Genomic DNA, 26,018 nt, shown 5'->3' with positions numbered 1-26,018 from the left:
ACTAAAAATTTTCAAGGACCATTTTATAATCATTTATGGGCTTGTTATGTGTTTTTCCAATAATTTTGTCTAATATCGAGTCGTAGACTTACATTGTAAGATACAGATTCGATATTAAAAATATCTAATTTTTTGTTGAAATTTCAAAAAAAAATCCAATTGTTTTAAAAAGCTTTCATTTCAAAATAAAATGTTTTGTTTTCATGCATACAACCAAATCCTAAAGGTTTTTTATGCATATTTTCTAAAAAGGATAAAATCACATTTTTATCACGTTTTAAAAATGTAAAATAGATATTGTAACCGATTTATGATTATCCATTAGGGTTTGACTAAAATACCAAAAGTCCCACAACAATTAGTTTGTTATTTGGAGCATTGAGATTTAGCTATAAGGCTTTAATATTTATGGAATATAAAATTACACTATAAAGTATATCCTCAAGTATTAAAGATACAAAATAGAAAATAAATGTGATGCTAAATCTAGATCTAAGAATGGTCAGGATTTAACCCAACAAGGTAAACTTCCTCACGAAAGGAGATTTGTCTTGAACCATAAATGAGATAAACAGATAGAAACATGATCTGGAAAAACAATCGATCAACAATATAGTTTACCTTAGATAGGGTTTACTAGGGGTGATGCGTCTTTCCATTGCAGTTCCTTTACCCAGACTCTCACAGACCATTAGATTTTCTAGTGATCATAATATTAGGTGAAGACTCTTGAACTCTATAATGATGACTTTATGATTAAACCAAAAACCCCTTCAATTCCATAAGGCAACTCTGTTAGGCAACCCCGTGCATGTCGCGACAAGAGGTTTGTGAGGTCTATGGTTATGCATGGAGAGATTGATTTTGGTTCAATGGGTTATTATGTAATGTTGGGTTTTTGGGTTTGATGAGGAAGGTTAATGGGAGTGGTGGCTATATTGAGAGAGAAGATAATGTATGGAGAAGGAAAGATGAATAATGGCGGCTAGGGTTTGATAAGATATGAGGAAGAAGGTGAAGATGAGGAGAGATTTTGACTTTTCTTCTTCTTCTTCTTCTTTTTATTTCTTTTTGGTCTTTTTTTTCTTTTTTTTGTAGTTTTTTTTTAGGGGGGGTCTATTTATATTGTCTATATATGTTTCTCTCAAAACATGAAAAACCTAAACTGAAAAAATAATATTAGATCTTTATATTATTTCCTTCTTGAACTAGGATTTTTTATAATTTTTTAATTTTGCTTGATTCTCCTATTTATATTTTTCTTTTAACCTTTTGTTTTGCTTTCTAATTATTATTATTATTATTATTATTATTATTATTATCACACAATAAAATAAATAAATGAAAGTGCCAAAAATTATGAAATGATGGGAATCTAATAAATTTCATTGAAAAATGGAAGTTCAAAAATGGGTTTTGACAACATGTTTGGATTTGACTTAATTTTAATTCTTATTTTGTTTTTAATTTTTAGCATCATATCAATGGATTTACAGTGTTTTCATGAATTATATTTCTACTCATTTAACTGTATGAGAATCGTGATGAAATGGGTTCTTATGCTCGGGTTACGAATTGGGTCACGAAGAAATAGTGTTTATATGGTTGTGCTCTTGCATTGATTTATTTTTATAAAGTAGGAGAACAGATGATTTCTTGGTTTGCTCCTCAACCTGCACAAAACCCGAAACCTATTCCTTTGCAAAAATACCCAGCAAGTTGACGCAATCTTCTTCTTCTGCTGTTCCTTTTCAAATACTATGCTGCTGTGTAGAGAAGCTGCAAGCCAAGACAAAGGGCAACACGATGGATGGAATTATTGGAAATGATCTTGAACAATGTAATGCAAGGCATGAGAAATGCGAGGAGCAGGAGTTGCTCACCATTAATGGCTAATGCAGCGCCTCCTCCCTTTCAGGTCGCAATAACAGATTCATGCATTCAATTTCATAAAGAGATTCACCTAGCATTGGCTCGTTGTGGTTTGTACCTTATGCTGGCCACAAACCGAAATTACACACTCAATATCAGTTTTGAAGCTTTTAGCTCTCATTAATTTGAAACACATACGGGTATCATGCAGGCAGGCGAATGGAATTTTCAGATTATACACACCAAAGAGAATCTCGAGTGAATACAAAGGCTAATTATCCTAACTACACAATCCAAAGGAACCGGGCACTTGACGAGGGCTAAACAATTTCTTTACATAGATTCCATGGCATTTGACAGGAGTTCTCCTTTTGAGTTGGGGATCAGGGATCGCCAAACCATTTACGGTTTCAGTTTGTTGAAAGCAGCAGTAATTCTCTCCTCTGTAATCAATCTATGGCTTTCATAAAAATATAACATCTCCATTGAAATATTTTTCACCTGTCAAATCAGATACAAAGGCACATTATTTACAGCAATATAGCTCCAACATAAATTCGGTGGACTTTGCAGCAGTTTGTTAACCTCCCCTTGCGAGATTCATAATAATTTGAGCTTAGAACTCACCACATTCAAATCTACACAGAGCTCTTCAAACCATGCTGTCGAATCTTTTTCTCTATACACGCTAGCAATGTATATGCAGGCTAAAGCAATAATATGTGGGGGATGTACAAGAATCAAATCCATCTTGTACGTGTCGTTGACAAGTCCCCTGTATAAGTCCCAGCATTGTTATTCATTTTGAATCAAAGATCAAGAAATCACGATGCAGACAATAATTTTTTATGATGCGAGTGCAAGCGCTGGCGTATTGGAAGGATACGTCCACAAGCATGAAAGGTATAGAGGAAAAAAAGGCTTTAAAAAATTAAAATAACAGAGTTACTCGTCGATTTAAGGCAGCAGCTTCCAGATAGAGAAGAAAAAAGAGACTGTGCAGAGTTTTAATGAAAAAAGGGAAAGAACGTTTCCAGAACTTCTTCACAACTTAAGAGCAGTTATCCTAAGTCTTTCTTCCTGTTAAAAATCCCCGGGGGTGCTTGTTTTTTCCATTCAGGCCCAGTGTAGAACAAAAATCCCCGTGTTCATCAAGAAAACTGTACTATGGGATGGCTTTCTTCAACACCAGGGCTTCTCACATTTAACTTATCAGCCATTTCCAAAGGACAGCAATTGCAACTATCAGTTACAATTAGAATCTGTGGCCAGAGAGAGGAAGCAGCCTCTATGAACCAATTTTAAATACCAGGACACATGTATAGTGAACATAATGATGGCCCACATAATTAGAACATATATAAATAGTGACAAACTAGTTCTACACACTTTTTATACACAAAATGTCGATCATCTTTAGGCAACTCTCCCAAATTGTAGTTTGCATGCCGAAGCTTAAAACATGATAACATGATTGTAGTTTGCATGCCGAAGCTTATTAAGACCTGCCCCATATTTCAAGGACTCAAATGATGCATCTTTCCCAAGCTAGGAGATGTGTTTTTACTTGGAGGGTGTTAAAGATTGTGATGCCGTGTGCTTTTCAAAATAACTTTTCATTTGAAAATGTATCAAAATGAGTTTTTTTAGATTTTTTTGCATTTTTAAAATCAATACATCAAAACCATCATAAAGCACTAAAAAACATCAATTTAATGATTTTTCAAAGCCAAAAGCACTTTTAAAAAAACACTTAAAAGCAGAAATAGAAATGTATCAAACACCCCCTCAGTCTTAGAGATTGGAGTCTTACCATGTCAATTGAGTCATGTTTATATCATTTATGCCAGCATCCTGCAAAAATCTGCCAAGATTTGAGGAAACATAAGAGAGAAAATGTTCTTGTGCTCAAATTGCAACATAGAAATTGAGTCATGTTTATATCATTTATGCCAGCATCCTGCAAAAATCTGCCAAGATTTGAGGAAAAATAAGAGAGAAAATGTTCTTGTGCTCAAATTGCAACATAAATATCACAAGATAACAGTTTGCAACCAGTAAAACAGAATTGTTGATATTTAGTGTATTAATGAATGTAAAGCCGTGCAATTAGGTTTCCTAGTTAGTAACATAAGAGATGAGTGATCACATCCAATTCAGCATCCAATCATATTAGAATTGTTGAAACTTAGCAGTACTGTGATTAATCTTAATTTATGCAATTATGTTTCTGTAGTTAGTACATCTTAGATGATTAGTCACGTCCAATTCAGCAACCAATCATTTTTGGTATGCTTCCAGTTCTAGTAGTCTACTTAACATAAACATGCCTCCATCTCAGAGTTTTGGAAGCGATTGAAGTAATTTAACATTTCTTTTAAATTTGTTTATACAAGAAACAGATAGAAAATGGAAACCAATGAATAGTAATCTAGTATGATCTAATTATATAAGATATAACTAATAAATAGTAAACATAATTAACTGAGAGGTTAAAACAAATGAGAGAATACAAAGAAGAAAAAAAGGAAAGCTTTGAGTTGGAGCTTGATAGCACAATAGACATCAATCAAGATGGCATTTGCACAACAAGAATCATAAATCATGTTTCAATCCTGAACTTGATGACAATGTTCAGTCTTTCAGAATTGCACATGTAGTAGTAAAAACCTTACCAAAGCAGCCTGTTAGTTCAATTTAAAATGGTTATAATGTACAAGAAACATGGCAAAGAAGATAAAATACTTACTGAGGCAATGAACGATAAGGATGAAATACAACCAGATAAAAGTTAAGTGCCTCCAAAATCTTCATTTCCATCTCAAGTATCTCTTTGATCTCATATCTATACTTGTCATCAGAATCTGAGGCAACAGGGTCAAATTATAATAGTTTTAGCACTAAATATAAATACAATTTAAGAACTCAATGAATCAACCAATCAAGCTGCTAACAAGTGATTACATAATTTTTTGATGTAAAATGAAAGAACTCTGGCTTGAATTGTGCTCTCTTCTGCTTTTGATGCCAAATACAAGCAAGTTGGGGCTGCAAGACGTGGATCGTATTCTGACATGCTCTTTCTGGAAGCACAAAGAGAAATTAAGACTAGTGAGCTATACCATTTGGTCTAAAATCTACTGGCTGTTTCCTAGGCAATGCATCAGCTTTACTATTACACCTACAAATAAGAGGGCTGCTGATTTAAAGGGACCTAATGAAGAAAAAAGAGTAAAGTATATGATTAGAGAACTGAAGAAGTGGGTGAGACAAACAGCAGGAAGAAGGCCTACGAGGCATTGCAGCCCAGGAGATTGTACCAGTGACAGAAGCTTCCAGCTAAATATGTAGGATGACCGAATATACATTTTGAGAAAGAACAAAAAAAACCCTGAAACATTGAATAATAATTATATGATTATCAATTTGTATGCATCGCATACCAAGTGCTCATGAATGCATATGATTGAAAATTGAAGAGTATTTTAGATGATTAGAAATGACAATTCAGCATTCAGATCTCAAAAGGGAGGTTAAAGTAAAGATTCTGGATGGTGACCATGCTCTTTTTCTTACCATCAGAAATTATTTAATACCTGGTATAGACACGCCTCATATATGCAACTGCAGTAGCGACAACCCTGAAACATCGAATAATAATTTTAAAAAACATTCAATTGGTGACACTTTATAAAAGGAAACCAGAGAAATCAAAAAGATCCCATGAGCACTTGGTTATAAAAAAATCAATTGGTTTCCCCCATCAATTCAGCGAGGGTGACAAAATGGAAATGCTAAATCATTTATTGTTTTCTTTATACAATCTCAAGTTATAAAAAAATCAATTGGTATATGACAAATGAAACTCATCACGGAAGAACATGGGATACTAGACAAGATACGAAGAACATGTAAACTTTAGTAGAAAAAGGTCGAACCTTTGCCTCACTTTAACTTGTTGAGCCAAAATGCCTATATCTGAGGGTGGGAAATACAGAAAAAATAAATACATAATATGTACATGCGAATTTCAAGAAAAGTAGTTGTAAGGATTGGATTGTTAAGGACAAACAGGAAACGCAAATTTCATGAGAGAAAAAACTTGACAGCAACAAATTAATTTCAAGAGTCTAAGTTTATCAGACACAAGAAATTCAAATGCAAAACTGCTTTCTAGTAGAAATTAGACAATAATAGATACAAGCATCACCACCACATATACAAACAATAAGAACCCGCATGGCAGAATTTCATTTGCAATCTGATAACCCAGAAAAACCACGCAGATTTCCGAGGTGAAAGCTAACAAAATAAGAAACTCAATAGCATCCCCCCACCAAATAAATAAAATAAAAGCGTACAAATTGCCATCTGCGTCTTGATGATCTTGAAATCTTCAAGAGTTATGCCCTTTTCTTTGTCTAGTGGGTGCACCACATCCACTTCTTCTTGGTCAAAAAGCTGCTTGCTGCACATAATACAAGAACACATTATATAAACAAACACCAGAGAAATGCCTCAAAAGATACATAGAAAAAGATTGGCCCGTTAATGGCTTACTAGTGAGAGGAGGTCCAGAAATTGGCAGCCATTTTTAAGTGTGAGTCTGGTGGTGTTGTGTTTAGTCTATGGTTGATGACTTATTTGCTTTCCATCGGAGAAGAAACCTCTGTTTAGTCCCAAATCATATATAGTCATTCTCAATTACATCCCAAATCTAAATTCTACCAATTAAGTCCCAAATATTTCCTGTATTTCTCAATCGTGTCATTTTCTCAAAAAATAAATTGTAATTCAAGTCTAATTTACGTATTTTATACACTTAAATAGCGCTAATTTAAAAAAAAAAAGTTCATGAGAATTAATATTTTCAGTCTAATGGGCATATTTATACACTAAAATTAATGAACATTAACAAAAAGACTTGATTGATAGTTTTTTTAAACATTGTGGACTTAATTAAGAACTTTTATAGGTTTATGGACTCAACTATATATATTTATATATTAAAATTAAATTAAAAAAATTATGAATTCATTCTTCACCAACTCTTAAACACTATTCATTCACTATAAGGGTATTTTGTATTTTTTTAGTTTTTTTAATTTTTTTAATATTTTTTTTTTCAATTTCATTGTTTATCATTATGATGATTAGAAATTTTCTTTTATAATTTATTTTAATTTTTTTCTATAAAATTATCATGGTTTTAGCTTAAAAAAGCCGATGAATTTACTATTTACCACTCCATAAAAATATTGTTTACTAGAATAGTGTTTTGTATTTTTATGGTCCTTTAATTTCTTTTTTAACATTGATTTTTTTTCTAATTTATCTTTCAACATTGCGTTAATTAGAAATTAAATTTTATAATTAATTTTAATTTGCTTTTTACATCAATGTTTAAAAAAATAACCTTAATATTGTGTTGATGCTCGATTTTATAAAAACAAATTCAATTTTATTGTTTGCTAAAGATTAAAAATAAGGAGACCAATATTGAAAGCAAAGAAAAATGGCAATTTTTTTTAGAAAAAATTATGGTGTTAGCCTTTTTTAAAAAAAAAAAAGACTTTGCCTTAAGATTTTTTCAAATTTCTTTTTAGTTCGAAAATTATATTATATAGTCCAACACTTCATTTTATCCACATTTTAGTCCTTGAGCTTGAGAAAAAAGATGAAGTCTTGAAAAATAGTGGAAGAGAGAGAAAGAGGTGGGTTAGTCGGATTTACTTTAAAAACAATTATCAAATATGGTATTATAATGTTCCTAATGCGATCCAAATTACATCAAATAATCCATTAGAAGTTCCTAATAGGTCAATTACGATAAAGAAGCTCAAAAACACATTAAACAGACTTATTCAAAGTATTTAGGTCAATGTGAATTTTAAGGAGGCTACATCAAAAACAAATAATTATCATACCTTAGTCAATTTAATCTATGTACAAGAAGGGCACGATCCATCTATTCCATGAGCTTTATTAATCTTGACAACTATAGGCTTATTGGTTTCCATATGTTTTATGAATTTCTTATTATGTGTGATTTCCCACGTGTAAGGCGTCGCAACGATCATCCTCCTAGATCAAGATTTTTAGGTGGTGTGAAAAGAATAACAAATTCTTTCCCTTTATGGTTTAAAAGGTTTGGAGTTTCCATCTAGTATTTTGATCACTAAAAACCATAATTGTTCTTTAAAGTCTGGATAAAAAGAATGATTATGTATAAGAATGATAATATCACCCCTAGTATATCCTACCTAAGATAAGCTGCATTGCTTATTTGTCTGATTATTACTAAGACACTGTTGTGTTTTTTATAATCATTGGTTTGTTTATTGGTTAAAGCAAGCCCATCATAGTAGAGTGAACTATGACTTTACGAGTCAATCCTAGTCATTATAAAGCTAAAAACATATTTTTTTTTTCATATTTATTTCTTTTAATATCATGTATATGTTTTACGTCTAAAATTATAATCTTTGATATTAAAAATAAGCAAATTGATTTTTTTGTGTTTATAAAATTTAGACCAACTCCTCATGACTTTAATAAACTTGTTATTAAACTCATGATGCATGCAGAATATAAAAACTACTTTTTTGGTATTTTTAAGAAATGTGAATTATGTATTTTTTTTCTCTCTTTGTTCTTTTTTTTTATCTTTTTTTGTTAGAAATGCAAACATGATTTTTTTGAAGAAATTTTTCATATATAAAGGTTTAAAAAAGCATTTGATGAAACCCTAATTAATCTTGTTGTATTTTGGAAATATCATGATTTTTTGCAACTAGATAGAAAATGAAGCCTAGTATTGATCAATACGATTAATGAGATACATATATATAAATTGAACATACGACTACAACATTCACATATAGAGATATACTAGATAAATGGTATGCGCTTCGCTATGGGCTGGGCTGATTTTTTTTTCTGCAGCGTAAAAAAACAATGCTTAAGTGCTATTATTGGATTTTAAAGAACGAAAAAAAAATCCACAACTCGACACCATAGAAAGAGAGTTAAACAAATAATGATCGTCAATCCCCTAGAATAAAAATATAGAAGGATGAAATCAGAAAAAAAAAATCAATGAAAAAAAATATTAAAAAACAAAGCACCAGTAAAACCAAGTGAGGTTGTCAAAACCCGTGAGCAGAACTAAGTGGACGATCATTATTTGATAGGTGGCTCGCGCAACACTGCGGACCTATTATTTTCTTTATCGTAGAAAAGATATCAAGATGATGCATATTTTTTTTAAAAAAGAACAAAATCCAAGATTATGATCATTGACTCGAGATCCAAAAATATCGAAAAGCAATGAAAAAAACGATCGAGCCAAACCTAGTGAATCTTTTGAACCCATGACTTGAGACATGATACCAGATAACTAAATAGAAAAAAGAAGAAGTAAATAAACAAAGAATACTAATTTCAAAAAACAAAATTCCTTCAAGTATTGCCTCAAATTAAATGTCAGGGATGCAATCAATAAATTTAATAAAAAACCAAAATAGGGCCTACCATATTTTTCGTTGGAGAAAAAAATATCAAAACGATGCAAACCTTGTAAATCCGGGTTAAACTCTCAAACTCGCAATCAATTAAATTCTTGACTCGGACTCAACCTAGGAGCTTAACACCTAAAAACTTAAATATTGGATGATAAAATCAATTAATTCAATTCAATTCAGAAACAAGATTCCTTTAGAAAATCTAAATTTAACAAAGCAAAAAAAAAAAACAGCAAGGCGACCTATGTTATTTTAAAATTGACCACAAAAATCACACAGAAAGTGAATAAAAAAATAAAATGGTAAAGGATGAAAAAAAAACTTTTAAAAAAGCAAAAAAACCACGAAAACCCGTGTTTTTATTAACTTTGTTAATTGGAAGTCAATCTCTTAAACCTGTAAACCGTTAAATTCAACACCCGAACTAAACTAAGAAACTTAAACCAACCAACCCGCGACCCAAAATATGAGATGAGATAACCTCGCAAAAAGGAAAGTTGAACAAATCACAAAGCTCATAGCCCAATAATTCAATGTCAAATTATAAAAATCTAAAAAATCTAAAAAGGATTTTAAAAAAATATTGAACTCAAACTAGGTAAATCATTGAAATTGGTGAAACGGATCATGAAAATTGAACAACCCTGTAAAAGGCAGAAATAATCACAAAGAAAAATTCTTAATTATAAAAAATAAAAAAAACAATGAGGACCAAATTTTGCACTAAAAATAATTGAAAAAAATTAATTATGGACTAAATTGAAAACAAAATAAATGAAGAAAATGATAGAAAAAGAGTAATGAAAAAAAAATGAGGACCAAAATTTGAAAAAAGATGAATTAAAATTCTAAAGGAAAAAATCTAAAAAATAAAATAAATGCAAAGGATGAAAAAAAAAATAATCAAAAGAATGAAGACTAGATTGTAAACAAAAAACAAATTAAATTAAATGCGTAGAGGGATGAAATTGAAAAAAAAAAAACCTCAAGAAGCAGGGTCTGTCATGACCTGGTCTTGGTTGGTGGCCCATAACTGGAGTTATATAGATCCAAATTGCGTAAGACCAATTTATTTAGTTAATTAACATCCAAAAGACCAACTGTAACACCTCACTTATCAGTGGGCCAAACATTCCATTATACCATCACACACACCATTCAATCCTTCCATATATCACATTCACACATAATAAGCACAAAGACTTTTCTTAAATATTAGTCTATCATATAAATGGATTGATAAAAGAAAATAACATAAACGTGTGCAAATACAGAATTGAGTTTTAAAAAACATGTCGTATAATAACTTAAAACATCGGTTTACAACCAAATCCAATAAAACATATATCAGCGATTCCAACAATTTTTTCAAAGTCTTGGAAAACATTAAAAATCCTAAGTCTAATTACTGAATTTAAAAAGGAGTCCTCTAACTAGGATAACCATGAGAAGAACTTGTGAAATACATTACACATAAATAATTAGTTACAGAATATAGAGAACAATTACTTGTCATGAAAATAAATATAAATCTCTAGTCAAAGCCCATCATTCATAAGTAAAATACCAAGTTACATAATTCCAATATTTTATGTAAGATCCAATAACATTTCTCCAACACCCACCACCTCACCAAGAAAAAGGTTTAGAAACTGTTTTTGCCCCACACTTGTGACCGACTAAGGATTATAACTGCCCCCACTCCTGTGGCCGGCTACATACTAAGTTTGCCCTCACACTTGTGGCCAGTTATGACTTTAATTTGCCCCTACCCCTTATGGTTGGCTATGACAAGAATTACCCCTACTCATATGGCTGGCTATTGTGTACTTGCCCCCACTCATATGACCAACTTTTATATCAATCCAAGTTATCCTTAGAAATTAGGATAACAAGCACAATAACCTTATACAATTATTATTTTTTCCGGCAACACTCATGACACAAAATGTCATGTTTAATTCTGTTTCCACTCTTAAATTTCTCATCTTTTACTATTGTAAATCAATATACATCATAAACAAATAAAATTTCAGAATATATTAAACTCTTCAAAACATAAAAAGGTGAGGTGGTAATCACGTACCTGTTTCTCTCAATGGTCCCGTTCTGCTAGCTTAGGATCCCGTAGTTGATGCCTCTCTTGCTCCACACGAGACCATCATTTAATATCATTCATTCCTTTTTTAATGTTTTCTTATCAACTAACAAGCATCATTATATGATTTCATGTAAATTTTTCATATCTAAATTAGATCATTATTTCATGTTCACATAGCCACCCGTTAACCCGTATCATGCAGACTTTTCTAAACTAATTTCTTAACCCAAACTTACCTCACCTTAATCACTTTATATGAGACTCTAATTTGTCATTATTTTTATTCTTAGGGCTGTCCAAATCAGCCACTTAACACCCATTAGTAGGGTTGTCACTACAAGCTTCCTTTACTTTCTTGGAGACATTTTTGATCCCTAGCAACTCTACACTTAAGGTTGTCACTCTAGCCCCTCCTTTTGGAGAGATATTTAGCACCCCCCCTAAACATAGACTTTCAGGGCTGTCACAGCAACCCTAAAGTCTTCCAAAAATTAAGTCTCTCTAATGCTCCATTTCCTTTTAATTTTAGGGTTGGTTCGGTTCACACAAAACCAATTTTGGTAGCCATTTCGAACAACTATAAATATAAAAAGAATAATATTCTAGAAAATCTATACAGTCAAGTTGTTATTCATTATTATAAGTATAATATATCCAAATATCAACTTCATCCAATGGTGAAATTTCCAGAAACTTAGGTTTAACCGAACTGACAGCCTACTGTACAAGAAGCACAACTTCTGTTTGGAGTGTTTTTTTTTTATGATCTCCACCGTTTAGAATCTAGATAGCATCTAGAAAAATAACATATCCAAATTATAGTCCGGTCCAATGATGAACGAAGGAGAAAACGGTCGGTGATTGAGACTATCCAGAAGTTTATTTTTCCCAGAAATTTTCCTCCCACGATATGTCTCAAATGGAGATGGATATAGAAAATCCCTCCAGTGAGAATGTACAAAACATGGAGAAGAACAACATATCCAAATATTGTTTTGATCCAACAGTGAAAGGTAGAGTCATAGCTGTCGGAGTTTTGGACATCAATGTCTTCTCTCCAACCTCTCTTTAAACTCTCTAAACCACCCAAATATCTCTTTTTTATAACTTATAGACTCTTTTTAATCACTCTAGGTTAACATTTTGGTGTAGATTTCATCAAGGAATGAGAAGAAAAGATCAAAGAACCCTAACCCCTCTTTCTCTCTTGCAAGTCCCTGCAAGAGAGAAAATAGAATGATATTTATGGTGTTATCTTCTTGTAACAAATTGCACCTTTACCCTCACCCTTTCTTATCAATACATAAACCCCTGATTTTTTGTTATTTGAACATTGATCCCTCTTGGTTTTACGTATTCATTTTGTCCCTATAAAATTTTCCTTTCTAACAATCATTTTGTCCCTATAAAATTTTCCTTTCTAACAATTCAGTACTATATTCACTTTTCATTTTATTAATTCCATCATTTTTATCTTGATTTAGGTTTTTTTAATTTAATTTAAGTCATTTTATTATCAGTTAAATTTCTTATATTTTAATAGCTCAGAAAAATTATAATCAGGGGTGTACATGTTAGGGACTTGAATTATTGTGTTTTTAGAACACACTTGCAGTCTCTTGATTTTATTTTTTTATGTTTTTTTGGTAACGTGTGCAGGTCACAGAACTAGTTCTATTCTAAAGATAACCATGAGGTGGTAAGAAGGTAGAGAAAAGCATTCAGGTTGTCGTTTAATTTCACACCTTGGGCTCTTCTTTTTACTCATCCATAATCATCGACCTACAAATTGTCACGAATCAGCATTAACTCAATTCCATATTTGCACAATATTCTCTCTTAGCCTGGCCTCACTGGTACACCAACAGTTTCTGGTTGCTGATATCTTAGCCTCCAGAACAAAATTTTAACGTCTAAAAGGTCGGATTAACACGCACATGCTCCGGCTCCGGCCATCGTCATCATGGCAGCGCAAATAAGTAACACAGTTATTCATTCAACACAAACATATCCTGATCACTCATTCATGCAAAACCTCAAAATTCCATCAACCTTGCAACAACTTATCAGTACATCATCCACTCAAATCTTATTCCCTATATAAAATCATCCTTACACCTGATAAGGGTGTTTTTCTTCTTCTTCTCCATATATTCCAACCGAAAAGAAGAAAAAAAGTTACAAAACATTGCGTTCCCTATAAAATAAGGCAGGCGGGCTGGGGACTTAGCCTTAGAGTTGCATATCAAGCACGCACCGGAGGCAGCTGCCTTCGTGCAGCAGATCAAATGCCTCATTCATCTCCCCAAGAGTCAGTTTATGGGTGATGTACTCATCGATCTTAATTTCCTGTAAGACAAGTAGAGTGGAAAGAATAGCTCAGCTTCCTGTTTAGCTCAAGTTTTAAATGCACTGAGAAAGATGCATCATAATATGCTCGAACCTTTTTCATGTACTTGTCTACAAGCAGAGGCACCTGCGAACGGCTCTTGAAACCACCAAAAGCTGTTCCTTTCCAAACACGGCCAGTCACCAACTGGAAAGGACGAGTGCTTATCTCCTGGCCAGATGCTGCAACACCCACAATTACGGAGGTTCCCCAGCCCTAATTAAGAATCTCAGGCATATCATCACAAGTGATCTGTGGATAAATACATGGTTTCGACCACCAATTCATGCATTACTTACCTTGTGACAGCACTCCAAAGCAGCCCTCATCACAGAAACATTTCCGATACACTCGAAGCTATAGTCAACGCCACCATCAGTGAGATCAATGAGATGCTGTTGAATTGGTTCATCATGCTCCTTTGGATTCACAATTCAGTAACTCCAAAATCCTTTGCTGTTGCATTGCAGTTTACAAATGATAATCAAGTAAGACAGGGCATCCAAGCATGATGGATATTCATTTAAGCATCCTTCCTCCACGGTTCGCAAATACTGTGTTTAGAAAGTCGGCGCTGGATAATGGACACTCCCACATTCCACATCAAAAGGTAGTTTTGATATGTAGATACAAGGTGTTAAAAAAACCAATTAATCCGGAAAAAAACAAAAAAAAAATAAACCAAAAAGACCGACTCAAGAGAAAATCAAAGAAATCAATTTAAAAACCAAGAAAATCACTCAATCCAGTTTGGTTTTGGTTTCAGAAAGTTGAAACCGATCGAACTAGACGGTTCAACCAAATTTGAATAGTAAAAAAAATAAACAGGGTATAAAATGAAACATAACCTGACTCTAAATCATTTTTTCCCTTCTCTCCTGTTCAGCCGCCTCCCCTGCTCCTCTCTCATTCTCTAATGTTCTCCTGTGATTAACACCTCCCCACCTCCTCCCGCTCTCTGTCTCCCCTCTCCCCTCTCTCGTTTACATGGGATCTTCATTTTATTATCATATAAGAGATTCAGATTTGCTGGACTAATAGATAATTCATGCAATGAGATGGAGTTGTGCAAGTCTGTGGTTAGGATTTTATAGTTCCATTTGCGTTTTCCATACATGATGTTCCTCTGGAGGGAAGAAGATCAAAATGCTCTAGGACTCCCTCCTCTGATTGGTGTCTCTCATTAACAAATGATTTGCACGTTACTTATGTTGATCTACATCGGCATCTCCATCTGCTAGGTGCTGGAAGTATTGAAGATGTGCACAAAGGTTTTGGGTTTGTGAGATACAACACCCATGTTGAAGCAACTTTGGCTATTCAGATGGGAGATGCTCGAATTGTGTTGTTTCTGGTTTTTTAGTCTTTAGTGCCAAAAAACCAACCCGAACCGGACCAATTTGAGGACAGAACAGTGGTTGTCACACCGGAAAAAAGAATGTAAATTTATTGCTGACCACTGAAGCATGCTAAATGGAAGGAAGAATGAAACTGTACCTCTATCAAACTTTTTTCTGTCAATATCTATGCCAATTATCCGTGAAGCTCCAGCTGCTTTTGCACCCTCCGCGACCTATCCATAAAATTAATACCGTTATTTTACAGGGATGACACAGAAATATTAATGGTTCTATTTTTCCAAGGGTGAGGTAGGGGGACCAAGCAAGATAACAACTTACTGCAAGTCCAATCGTCCCAAGTCCAAAAATAGCTACAATGGACCCTGCTTCTACTTTTGCAGTGTTCCAAACTGCTCCAAGACCTGGAGACAAGAGATGTGTGTAACTAATTACACTTGCATACATCAAGATGAATGCATGACATCATCCAAATAACCCAAACATGCACCAAAAACTACCAGCAGACTTCGACAGAAGAGGGATCGCAAACAGGAACTTCAAATGCAACAAAAGAATCTTCCTAGAGTTCAGTGTAGTGCTTAAAATAGTTGGGGAAAAACAAGATATACTTGCCGGTAGGAACACCGCAGCCAAGGAGGCAAACTTTCTCCAAAGGGGCTGCTGGGTCGATCTTAGCAACGCTAACATCATGCACAACTGTGTACTGGCTGAATGTTGAGGTTCCCATGAAATGGTAGATGGGTTTTCCTTTAATTGAGAATCGGGTTTTACGATCATTCATCATGACTCCAACACCAGTGGCTGCACGAACTTTTCCACAAAGGTTTGTCTTCCCTGATTTACAAAACTTGCATTCTCGGCATTCCGCCTGGTAGCAAGGGATAACGTGATCACCAGGTTGAACCTCTGTCACGCCTTCACCAACGCTTTCGACAATCCTGTGTCCAAAAAATTCATTAAACGACAACACACAAAGAGTTGAAACATGCGGGATCATCATCATGATGATTCGTGTCATGTATGATATCATCCATACCCAGCAGCCTCGTGACCAAGAATACATGGGAAGAGACCTTCAGGATCCTACAACATCAAATAACAAACAAATTAAATAGTAATTATTATTAGATCAGGAAAAACCCCTAAACTTTGAAAAGAAAAGGAAAGGAAAATACCTTTCCACTCCAAGTGTAAGCATCAGTGTGGCAAAGAGCAGTGAAGAGAATCTTGACTCGAACCTCACCGGCCTGTGGTGGAGCCACCTGCACATCCTCTATTACCAACGGCTTGTTCGCCTCCCAAGCAACCGCAGCTTCGCAATTCCAAATCCCAAATCATAGATTACTAGGTAGTTGTTATTATAGCGAAATCACAAATGCATGCATATATATAGAGAAAGAAAGAAAGAAAGAAAGAGAGTACCTTTGCAAGTGATGGGCTGTCCCTGAGTAGCCATGGATGGAGAGTGAAGTCAACAGAAGAAACCAACGAGAGAAAGAATTGAAGATTGCAAATTAATGGTGGGAACTTCAAAGAGGACTGGGATTTATATAAGATAAGTAACTGGGATTTAAATAAAATAAAAAGAAATATCATAAAATGCGCTCACACCAGACCAGCCTTCTTTCTTTTCCTTTTAATTTGCATTCTTTCTGTCTCTTGCCCACTGCATCTGTCTCTTTTCTAGCTGATCAATAAGTAAATAACCCATAGCTCACACCAAACCGATCTCTCTCTTATGTCCTTACAAAAATTTAGAAAATCAAACCTCGCTAGATCAAAGTAATTAGTCTCTAGGTATCGTTGACAGGTAATATTGTTTCTATTTTCTCTCTCTCGTCCTTTGCTCTTGTTATGATTCTTTGATCTTGAGAGACAATTGATTAGATCGGGTTTGATTCACTTTTATCTATTTTTTCTAGTTTGTTTTGTTTGATTGATGTGAGTTTTATGCGTTGATTTTGAGTATGTATTCCAAATAACTGAAAAGTTGATTTTTTGTCTGCACTCTTCTTCTTCTTCATTTCTGTGTTATCCTTTGGTCTTCTCTGTGTTTCTCTTCAGGAGTCGCTCATCAGTTTGCTTAGGTCTTGTTATGATTGCTTCTTTGCAAGCGGACACCATAGATTACAAGAAGGTGGTGATAGAGGGGAATGAATCTGAAGCAGTAGGAGTACCAGCCTTCCAAGGGCAATCTCATTGACAATATTGATGTGGAGGAGGGAGATGTTGTGGTTTTGGTTTTATATTCATATTAAATTTACAATTAGCTTAACATCATTTTGCTTTAAAATTTAAAGCTTAATTTAATGTAAGGCTAAGTTAATTTAAAAAAAATAAAAAAAAAATCCATGGAATTAGGTTTACTGGTTTTTTAAAGAAAAAATCGGATTTAACATAATCGAACTGGTTCGGTCCGGTTCGGTTAATTTTATACAAAAATATTGTAATTCAATTCAGTTAGTTTTTTAAATCTAAACCAAACCGTCAACAATCTTAATGATATATATCTGGCCATAAAACAAGGGTTTTGTTATGTTTTTGAGGTTGATTATCTCAAGCTGTCATGGAGAATAAAGCTATCACACTAGAGAAAATGTAGTTTTGCCTAAAGAAAATAGGTATGAGTCCTTCAATTCGATGAACCCAAATGATATTAGGTTTTATAAGCTATTAAATTTGGGTTTACTACCGGTCATGTTCTACAAACAAAAAAAATTATAAATGCAATAAAACACATGTGTGAAACAATTAAATATATATATAAAAAAATAATATTGTACCTTTAATAATATAATTCATAAAACATTAAAGAAAAGATTTGAGGCTTGAAAATGAATGATTAAAGGGATGTTTAAAAGTGTAGTAATGATTGGCTTTTAAAATACTTTTTACTCAGAAATGTATCAAAATAATATTTTTAATATTTTTAGAAATAATTTTTAACATTAGTATATTAAAACAAATTAAAAATATATAAAAAAAATTAAATTTTTATTAAAAGAAACACCTAAAGGATAAATACAATTATTGAACTGTTGTCAGGCCATCCTGGACTGACTTTTGACTATTGACTTTCGAGGTGGTGATGGTTCAAAACTTCAAATGCAAAACAAAACGCTGCACGAAAGTGTACCAAAATGCAATACAACTCCTCTCTAGCCTGCCAGGCCTGCCTGTGTCTGCCGATAATGACAAGATGTGAGCTCAGATTTTTCGTTTTTGAATATTCAACACGAAGAGGACTCTCTGAAGTTTGAACTTTAGTGATCAGAGGAGAAATGCAAATTCTAAACTACTACTAGCTAGGCCCTTCAAAGCAGAGCGAATGAGACAACTCCTCTGTGCTCTCTCCAGCGAAAATGAATCTCAGTTGGGTTTTAGGTATGTGAGTGCTTTTGGACTTCTGCAATCACTACACTACTAGAGCACTAGGCATGTAATTCACATATTAATCTTTTTTTAAGGTACAAATTAGGTATGAGTTTTTTCTTATAATGTCTACTTACTGGTTAGTTTTGCCGGATCAACATATTTTTTTAAATTGTATATAATTTACAAAGCAGTACTAAACATGGAACTATAACGTGATAAAATCTTAAGTCAATCAAAGTTCAAGAATAAATTATTTAAAGTTGTTACTGTTTTGACATATTCATTGACAAAGTAATCTTTCTTGGCTATTTTTAGCCCGTTCAATCCAGACCTGTAATGGGTTAGTTTTGGACAGTAAAGAGATATTAAATTAGGCTTATTTAGGCTTTAAACTTGCGCATGGTCTTGGGCTACAAAGGTTCCTAATGTGGTTTGAATTCATTGAGGAATATTTTACGAGGATTCCAAGTCCTACATGAAGTTGATGTGGCGACATCTAAGGGGATCTTTCTCCTTCAAAGAGACTACTAGGAGGAGGTAATACAAGGAAGGGAATTTTAGTAATCAAAATAAAGTTTTCTAGTTGAATTCCTCCACTAAAAGTTTCGGCAAAAAAACCACTCTTGAGAGCTTGGAGATTTCAGATACATGGAGGAATTCCACCATAAAAAGTTTGTTTTTATTATCTTATTTTATTTATTTGATGTTGAATAATTATCTTTAATTTAGGTTTGTTCTGGCCCATTAGACATTGTTTAAGAGTTTATTTCATTATTGAACTTATGTTAGATGATTTCTGGTTCTAATCCATTAACGTGCAACCCAAAAGAGGTCCATTTTAGAGTTATTTAAAAAAAACTATATAATGTTTTTTTAGCTATAAAATTTGGCTACTTGTTGATAATAAATGTGAGTTTCTTCCTATTGATTATTTGTGGTAAAACATCTTTTTTTGCAAGGATAAAGCTTGTACATTCGACTTATAAAAATTAATTGGATTCATGGCATCATTCTCATACTCCGGGTTTTTAAGCACATGATTATTTATGGGTCCAAGTTTATTCCTATACCTTTAGTTCTTAGGTACAGGGTTACCTCTAGATCAGAGTTCTATCAAATCTGGTTTTCAGCTTTCCGAGTTATATTTCTATTTTGTTGGGGGTTGCTTGACCACGCGATCAAAAGATCTGTATTAGTTGGTATCGAAGCTAGGCTCCAACTCTATTTTCCCTGTTTTTGTTTTGGTTCTTCCTAGAATTTGAGTTTTTGTTTTCGTTGTTGATTTTCTTTGCGTCTAGCACTAGGGTTTGCGTTAATTAAGGTTATCTCTGGGTCCAAGTTTTTTTTTTCTCCAATATCTTTGGTTCTTGAGTGCATGGTTATCTCTAGAGCAAGGTTTCAAACCTGATATTCAGCTTTCTTGGGTTGGTTTTCAATTTCATTGTAAGTTATGGGACCATGAGGTTCACATTACATCACCTGTATATTTTTTTAAAAAAATATGAGCATATGACAAATTATATTCCCTCTTAAAAAGAAAAACAGAATTCAAGTAAGCCTGGTCACATAAGCCTAGGTTGTAAGTCCAATGTGTCTGGGCTATTTTAAGCCCATGTATGCTAAGAATAGGAAGTTAACTAGATCACAATAACAAGCTACGTTTCTAGAGCAGATTATTGTCTTTTAAAAGTGTGTGTGTGTGTGTGTGTAAACTATATATGTGAGGATTAACTTAATGCAACTCAGTTGATTTGACAAATCTAAAAACAATCTGGATAGTTAGTAAGAACATACTTTAACTAAAAAAAATTTAAATAATATTTTTTTTTAACATTGAAAAGACAACATATTGGATTAACTCGGGTCAAGTTGACCATACAAATCTATGGCTTGGGTTATGAGACCGTGATACCATAAAAAAATCAGAATAAATTATGAAGTTCAATTCCTAATCAACCCAATATTAAAGGATAAAATTGAAAAAAATTATCTTAAAAAACTAAAGTAGCAAAAAAGAAAAAAAAACTGAGTCAACCCTAGTTAATTTGTCAAATCCAAACTTGAGTCGTGAAACAGGATAACCCTACAGAAAGCAAATTGAAACAAATTATAAAATATAATTCTCAATTGAATCAATATTGAAGGATGAAATTGAAAAAAAAATATTAAAACTAAAGTAGCAAAAAATAAAAAGAAAAAGAAAAAGAAAAAGAAAAATAAACTGAGTCAACCTGAATTAAATCCACAACTTGAGTTGTAAAATCAAGATAACCTTACAAAAAGTAAATTGAAACAAATTATGAACTCTAATTCTCAATTAAATCAATGTTAAAGAATGAAATTGAAAAAAAATATATTAAAAAAGAGAAAAAAACAACCCGAGTCAACTTGTCAAACTTGTGATCTAAATTATAAGACCGAGATAATCCAATAGAAAATAAATTAAAACAAATTATGAAACTCAATTCTTAATTAACCAAATATTAAAGGATGAAATTGAAAATAATTCAATTAAAAAAGACTAAAAAAAGCTAAGTCATCTCAGATTAACTTATCAAACTTGTAACTCGAGTCATAAGACCGGGATAATCATTAAGTCTAGGTTGGGTTTAGCTCGACCACATGAGATGGGCTTATTAGGCATGAGACTCAAGTCCATATGCAAGTTAGGCTCAGGACCAGCCCAACCCCATTTGTTAGGGCGTAAGACGGCCAAACAAGCTTCTTCTTTTTTTCAATGTATGAGTCAGACCCAAACCAGCCATGCGGGCTAGGCTTGGTCCATCCCATCCTACATAGTCATTGTAAATCTACTTTAAAAATATTTTTAAATATAATTATTTTTTTATAAATCCTTTTATTAAAATGATATATATATAGACACACCATAACCTTTTTAACTCTTTATTTTTTTAGTTTTTTCTTAGTTTAAGAATCCTAAATAAAAACTATGCATGTATGTACACGTGTAACATGTAAGGTTAATAAATTTGGCCATAAATTGAAAAAATTAATAAGTGTAGGGACTTAATTAAACATTGATTAGTTTAATTAATGCAATCAGGGGCTTAATTGAAGAAATATCAAAGTTCAGGATCAATTTGGATCAAAATTGCAAGAAATTAAATTTTAGGGACTGAAGTGAATAGATTTTGATACTGTAAGGGGGTTAATTGATTTTTGCAGGGGTAAATCCAAAAGAATTAAAGGTTTGAGGAGTGAATTAAGGACTTTATTAATTAAATTTGAAACCAAGGACTATTTTATAAATGACGCATAAATTCAAGGGTCTAATTGCATTGATCTAGGGGAAAAATTAAAAAAATTCAAAGATAAGGGCTTGATTGCAAGATTTCAGAACTTCAGGGGGGAAATTAAAGATGACCCCACAACCTAAAACAACATCGTTCCAGCACTGTTCATTCTCTTCTCCAGAGAACAAGGGAAGCCCGTTCGGTGATGCCACTAAAAATAGCTTCAGCCAGACCCAATCCCCTCACCAATCTCACCAAATCCAAGCCAAAATCACAGAGCGGGTTGTCTACCACAAATCACACGGGTGTTTCAATTCCATTAATCCCCACGATGCACCTCTGAAGCAAGGATAAAGTTAATCACCAACAGTCCAACAATGACAGGAATATTGGTGTTTTCGCTCCACTAAACACGGAGTAAACCCAAGCGGTGGTCATCTTTATCTACAAGATTACCATCCTAAGAGAAAAGGAGTATAGCCCTATAAAAGCCAGATGAAGGGCCAAAACCAAGGACGGAGAAAAAAACAGAGAACAGAAGAGGCAAAAAAGGAAGGAACCCAGAAAGAAAAAAAAAATAGAGAGTGGAAAAAAAAAGAAAACAACAATGAAGATCTGTGTTGATTCACCCGATCTAACCAAAGGAAAAAAAAGAGAGAAAATAACAAAACAAAAAGGAAACGGAGAAAAACACAGAGAGCCAGAGAAAATCCATAGAGCGAAGGAGTAACAAACCCAAAGCCAGAGAGAAGGGTGACCAGAGAGAAACAAACAAAACAAAAATAGAGGGGAAGAAAGGAGCATTGCCCAACCAGCATCGCCTCATGTCTTCATCTCCAACAACAATGAAAGTAGATAAGCTCTTTTTTTTCCTCGTTTTGCAATTCTAATTAGTTGTTCACTGTGCAAGCATGCATGAATTAATTCACGCGGGCCCGCTGCTACAAGACTTGGTCACTGGCTTGGGCAGTGACCAATAAGCTAGATCAAGCCTGAAAAAAAAAATGTTGAGACCGAGTTGGGCCTGGAACTCAGGCCTAGTTGACTTAATTTTTTGGGCTAGGGTGTATTTGGAAAACATACCCTTATGTCTTTTTTTTTACTCTTCTTCATCTTAATATCTAGTCAAATAGGTCTTTTAAGATATCAGAAAATTCTAAAAAAAATTTAAGGATCTTCTTGAATTTATTTATGGGTCCCTCGTATGTTTTTTTATGACTTTACTTAGTATTGGGTTATAAACTTATATTGTGAAATGTGAATCTAGTATGCGATACATATCTGTTTTTTCTTCTTTTTTTTTTCTCTAAAAAAATGATAAAAAGATATGTTTTACTTTTAATTCAAAATTTTACTTGTTTATTCAACGACGCTAGTGTTAGGAATATTTGTATTCATTAATGCCAGAATTAAAAATACCCTCGATGTTCACTAATGCTAGAGTTATGAATCAAAACACTAGAATTGAAAATTATTTCGAACCTCAATATTCACTGACATCAAAGTCAGGAATATCATACTTTTTTGTAATATTTACCAACACCAAGGTTGAAAGTATTTTAGTTGAATATTCACTAATGCTAAAGTGAAGAATATTATAAGCAGGCCATTAAAAGCATAATACAACAAATCCTTAGCAATTTAAGACAAAATCACCAATGCATCCTACTTCAAGTAAGATGTTTTAGGGGTGATAATGTCTTTCCTTTTACATAATCAGTACCGTGTCATAAAATCTTTGTTGACCAGTTAGTGTTTCTAGTGACCATAAAACTAGGTGACGACTCTTTAAATCAGATATTTTTTCCCTCTAAGAGTAAAATGTCAGATATATGTTCTTTTGCCTAAAAATTTTAAAGGTCATCGCGATGTCGAGTGCGACACTATGATTAAGATTGTAATTGAACCTTATACTAAAGTTCATTTGAGGCTAAATTGAAAGTTGAGTCTACTCAGTTTTAAAGTTAAAACTCTGCTTAAATTTATTTTCTAACATAAGCTCTTTAACACGAAACATTAGCGTGATTAAAATAAATTAAAGGTGAATGAAAAATTGATCTCAAAGAATTCTTGGTTGTTATATTTTTGTGAACCCTAATAACTCTATCCTAGATAGGAAAGAAGCAAGATTTTCTTATTGTTTATATAGTGAAAATGTGAAGAATTAAAATTGAGTCTAGAGAGCACCCAAGCTTTTAGAACGAAAATGACCTATGAAAAATGAGATTTGGGCTTAAGCTACACATGCACAGCCTAGCTTGTGCTTAAGCTTCAAGTTAGGCTTTGGCTTAGGATTGGATTTAGGTTTAGTATAAAATAATATTTTAGACAACGAAAGAAATTATTTTTTTCCAGCCTATTTTTTGAGATCGAGCTTGAGTTTATAATTATTTAGCCTATAAAGAATTATTATTTTTTCAATCTATTAGTTAGTCTAACCTATGAATAAAATTTTGATCACTTAGTCTTTTTCTTCATAAACTTGAATAGTTTTTTTGGTATAAATTAGGTTTAATATTGTTTTAAGACATGTAATTAAGAGTAATAATGGAGTGAATTTATTTTAGTAATTATCATAATTAATTATGTATCATCTTTGTTCCAAAATCCACTATAAAAAATGATTGAAGGAAGAGTATTCTGGATATTTTTCGGATGATTTTTTTTTCAAGATATTTTTACTCTTTGTTTTCTTAGTTTGTTTCAGTTTTTCTTCTTTGTCTAAGCTTTGTTTTTCCTCTCTATCCTAAAAGGGTGACCGGGATGAATAAATGATTAGCTTTGGCTAATGGCATCCTACATGGATAACCGGCTTCCTTTTGTTTTGACTTCAAGTAGAGAGAAAGTTCGAAGATCAAGATTTTTTTATTTCATTTAAAATCCATCTCCTTAACATTAAATTAAAGTGGGTCTATCGATACAAGTGGTAAGACCGATAATTCAGTATTCAAGACCTGGCCGATGGCTACTTCAAATTCAAATGCCACTTACCTTAACACAACTCGGGTTAATCGACTCCCAGGCCAGGCCTAGCTAGACCTGGTGAAAGCAATCAAGCCAAAGAAACACTTATTCCTTGCGAAGCAACAACTAGAGCTGTAAATGAAATAGCAGTGGTTATAACGGCATACTAATGATATCCTAAGAGTATGACCAAAAGGAATAAACGATTAGCCTCGTCTAATGGTGTCCTAAGAGGATAGCCGAATTTGGGAGTTAGTTTTAAGAATTGATGCGTTCATGTGTACTATGTTTTGTATACACCAAGTATATGAAAGAACTACGCTTGTTATACCTTAAACAGAGAATAACATTAATGCTTACATTAAACTATGTAATTGCTTATTATTAATAATTTATAATCCTTGTAAATATTTGTATTGTAGCAGGGATGTCACACCAACGAGGTACCTAGGAACGCCATTACACGAGAACTTACTTTTGCAAAGAATCATGTAGTCACATTTTAAATAACGATGTATTTTGTATGAACAAAGTGTATTAAATGTCTATCTGTTATTCGATACTCTTGTTTAATTTTGTGATGTTTATTAATATTATAGGAATGCAAACTTAAAATTATGTATATATATTTGAAATGTGAACTTGTAATCATGCAAATATAATGAAATGATGATTGATGTTTGGCATATGGATTGAGCCTCGATAATGAGGGGAAACCGGTTTATCAATTCCTGGAATGTTATCAAAAAAAAAATTACCATTGTTTATTGTTTTGGCTTGAAAAACCAGGTTGTTACATTTAACCTATGTCTTTAGTGTTGATCCATTACTTAATATTGATTCTTACCCCGAAGGTATATTACACTAGCATATGTATATATGTATCCACAATCTCATTCATTAGCCCTTCTATAGGAAGGCTTGCATGCGATAATCAAGTTATGCAACATCCCTAAATTTTAAATACAGGTTTAACATAATATCAAGTCATGGTTTCTTAAAAGCTAGGGTAATTGTTTTTTAATCTTATAATCCAAAATTCATGATTACATATTTTCATCTTTAAAGTCATTTAAGATTCTACAAAAATTCCAGCAAAGTCTCTCCTAAAACTGAACATTCTTAAGTGTCAACATCAACAATCAACATACACAATCAAGACTTAATCTATGGTCAAAC

At 33.0% G+C, this 26,018-nt stretch overlaps 2 protein-coding genes and 1 pseudogene across 4 annotated transcripts; 1 reads left to right on the top strand and 2 right to left on the bottom strand.

The window, feature by feature from the left end:
• Window positions 1-1,945: 1,945 nt before the first annotated feature.
• LOC133681653 (cyclin-C1-2-like) lies at window positions 1,946-6,579 on the bottom strand. 3 transcript variants are annotated; one of them, XM_062104748.1, is made up of 9 exons: window positions 6,433-6,579; window positions 6,234-6,340; window positions 5,811-5,850; window positions 5,469-5,513; window positions 4,837-4,955; window positions 4,622-4,736; window positions 3,686-3,736; window positions 2,500-2,647; window positions 1,946-2,373 (listed from the first exon to the last, which is right to left on the bottom strand). In XM_062104748.1, exons 1-9 carry the CDS (start codon window positions 6,462-6,464, stop codon window positions 2,275-2,277), a joined length of 756 nt encoding a protein of 251 aa, XP_061960732.1. In that variant the 5' UTR covers window positions 6,465-6,579; the 3' UTR covers window positions 1,946-2,274. The 3 variants fall into 3 exon arrangements, with proteins under 3 accessions (XP_061960732.1, XP_061960734.1, XP_061960733.1); XM_062104750.1 differs by lacking the exon at window positions 5,811-5,850 and having other exon boundaries at window positions 6,433-6,449; XM_062104749.1 differs by lacking the exons at window positions 5,469-5,513; window positions 5,811-5,850; window positions 6,234-6,340; window positions 6,433-6,579 and adding exons at window positions 5,166-5,263; window positions 5,449-5,467.
• A 6,912-nt stretch (window positions 6,580-13,491) lies between these two features.
• Window positions 13,492-17,439, bottom strand: LOC133682063 (alcohol dehydrogenase class-3-like; annotated as a pseudogene).
• Window positions 17,440-23,743: 6,304 nt separating this feature from the next.
• Window positions 23,744-24,912, top strand: LOC133682903 (uncharacterized). Its single transcript, XM_062106446.1, is given in 3 exon segments — window positions 23,744-23,750; window positions 24,714-24,736; window positions 24,739-24,912. Coding segments are annotated over 3 exon segments (204 nt in total).
• Window positions 24,913-26,018: the final 1,106 nt, after the last annotated feature.

The sequence above is a fragment of the Populus nigra genome, chromosome 2, assembly GCF_951802175.1.
Source record: "Populus nigra chromosome 2, ddPopNigr1.1, whole genome shotgun sequence".
Taxonomy (NCBI): Eukaryota; Viridiplantae; Streptophyta; class Magnoliopsida; order Malpighiales; family Salicaceae; genus Populus; species Populus nigra.
This window is presented reverse-complemented; position numbering and strand designations above follow the sequence as displayed.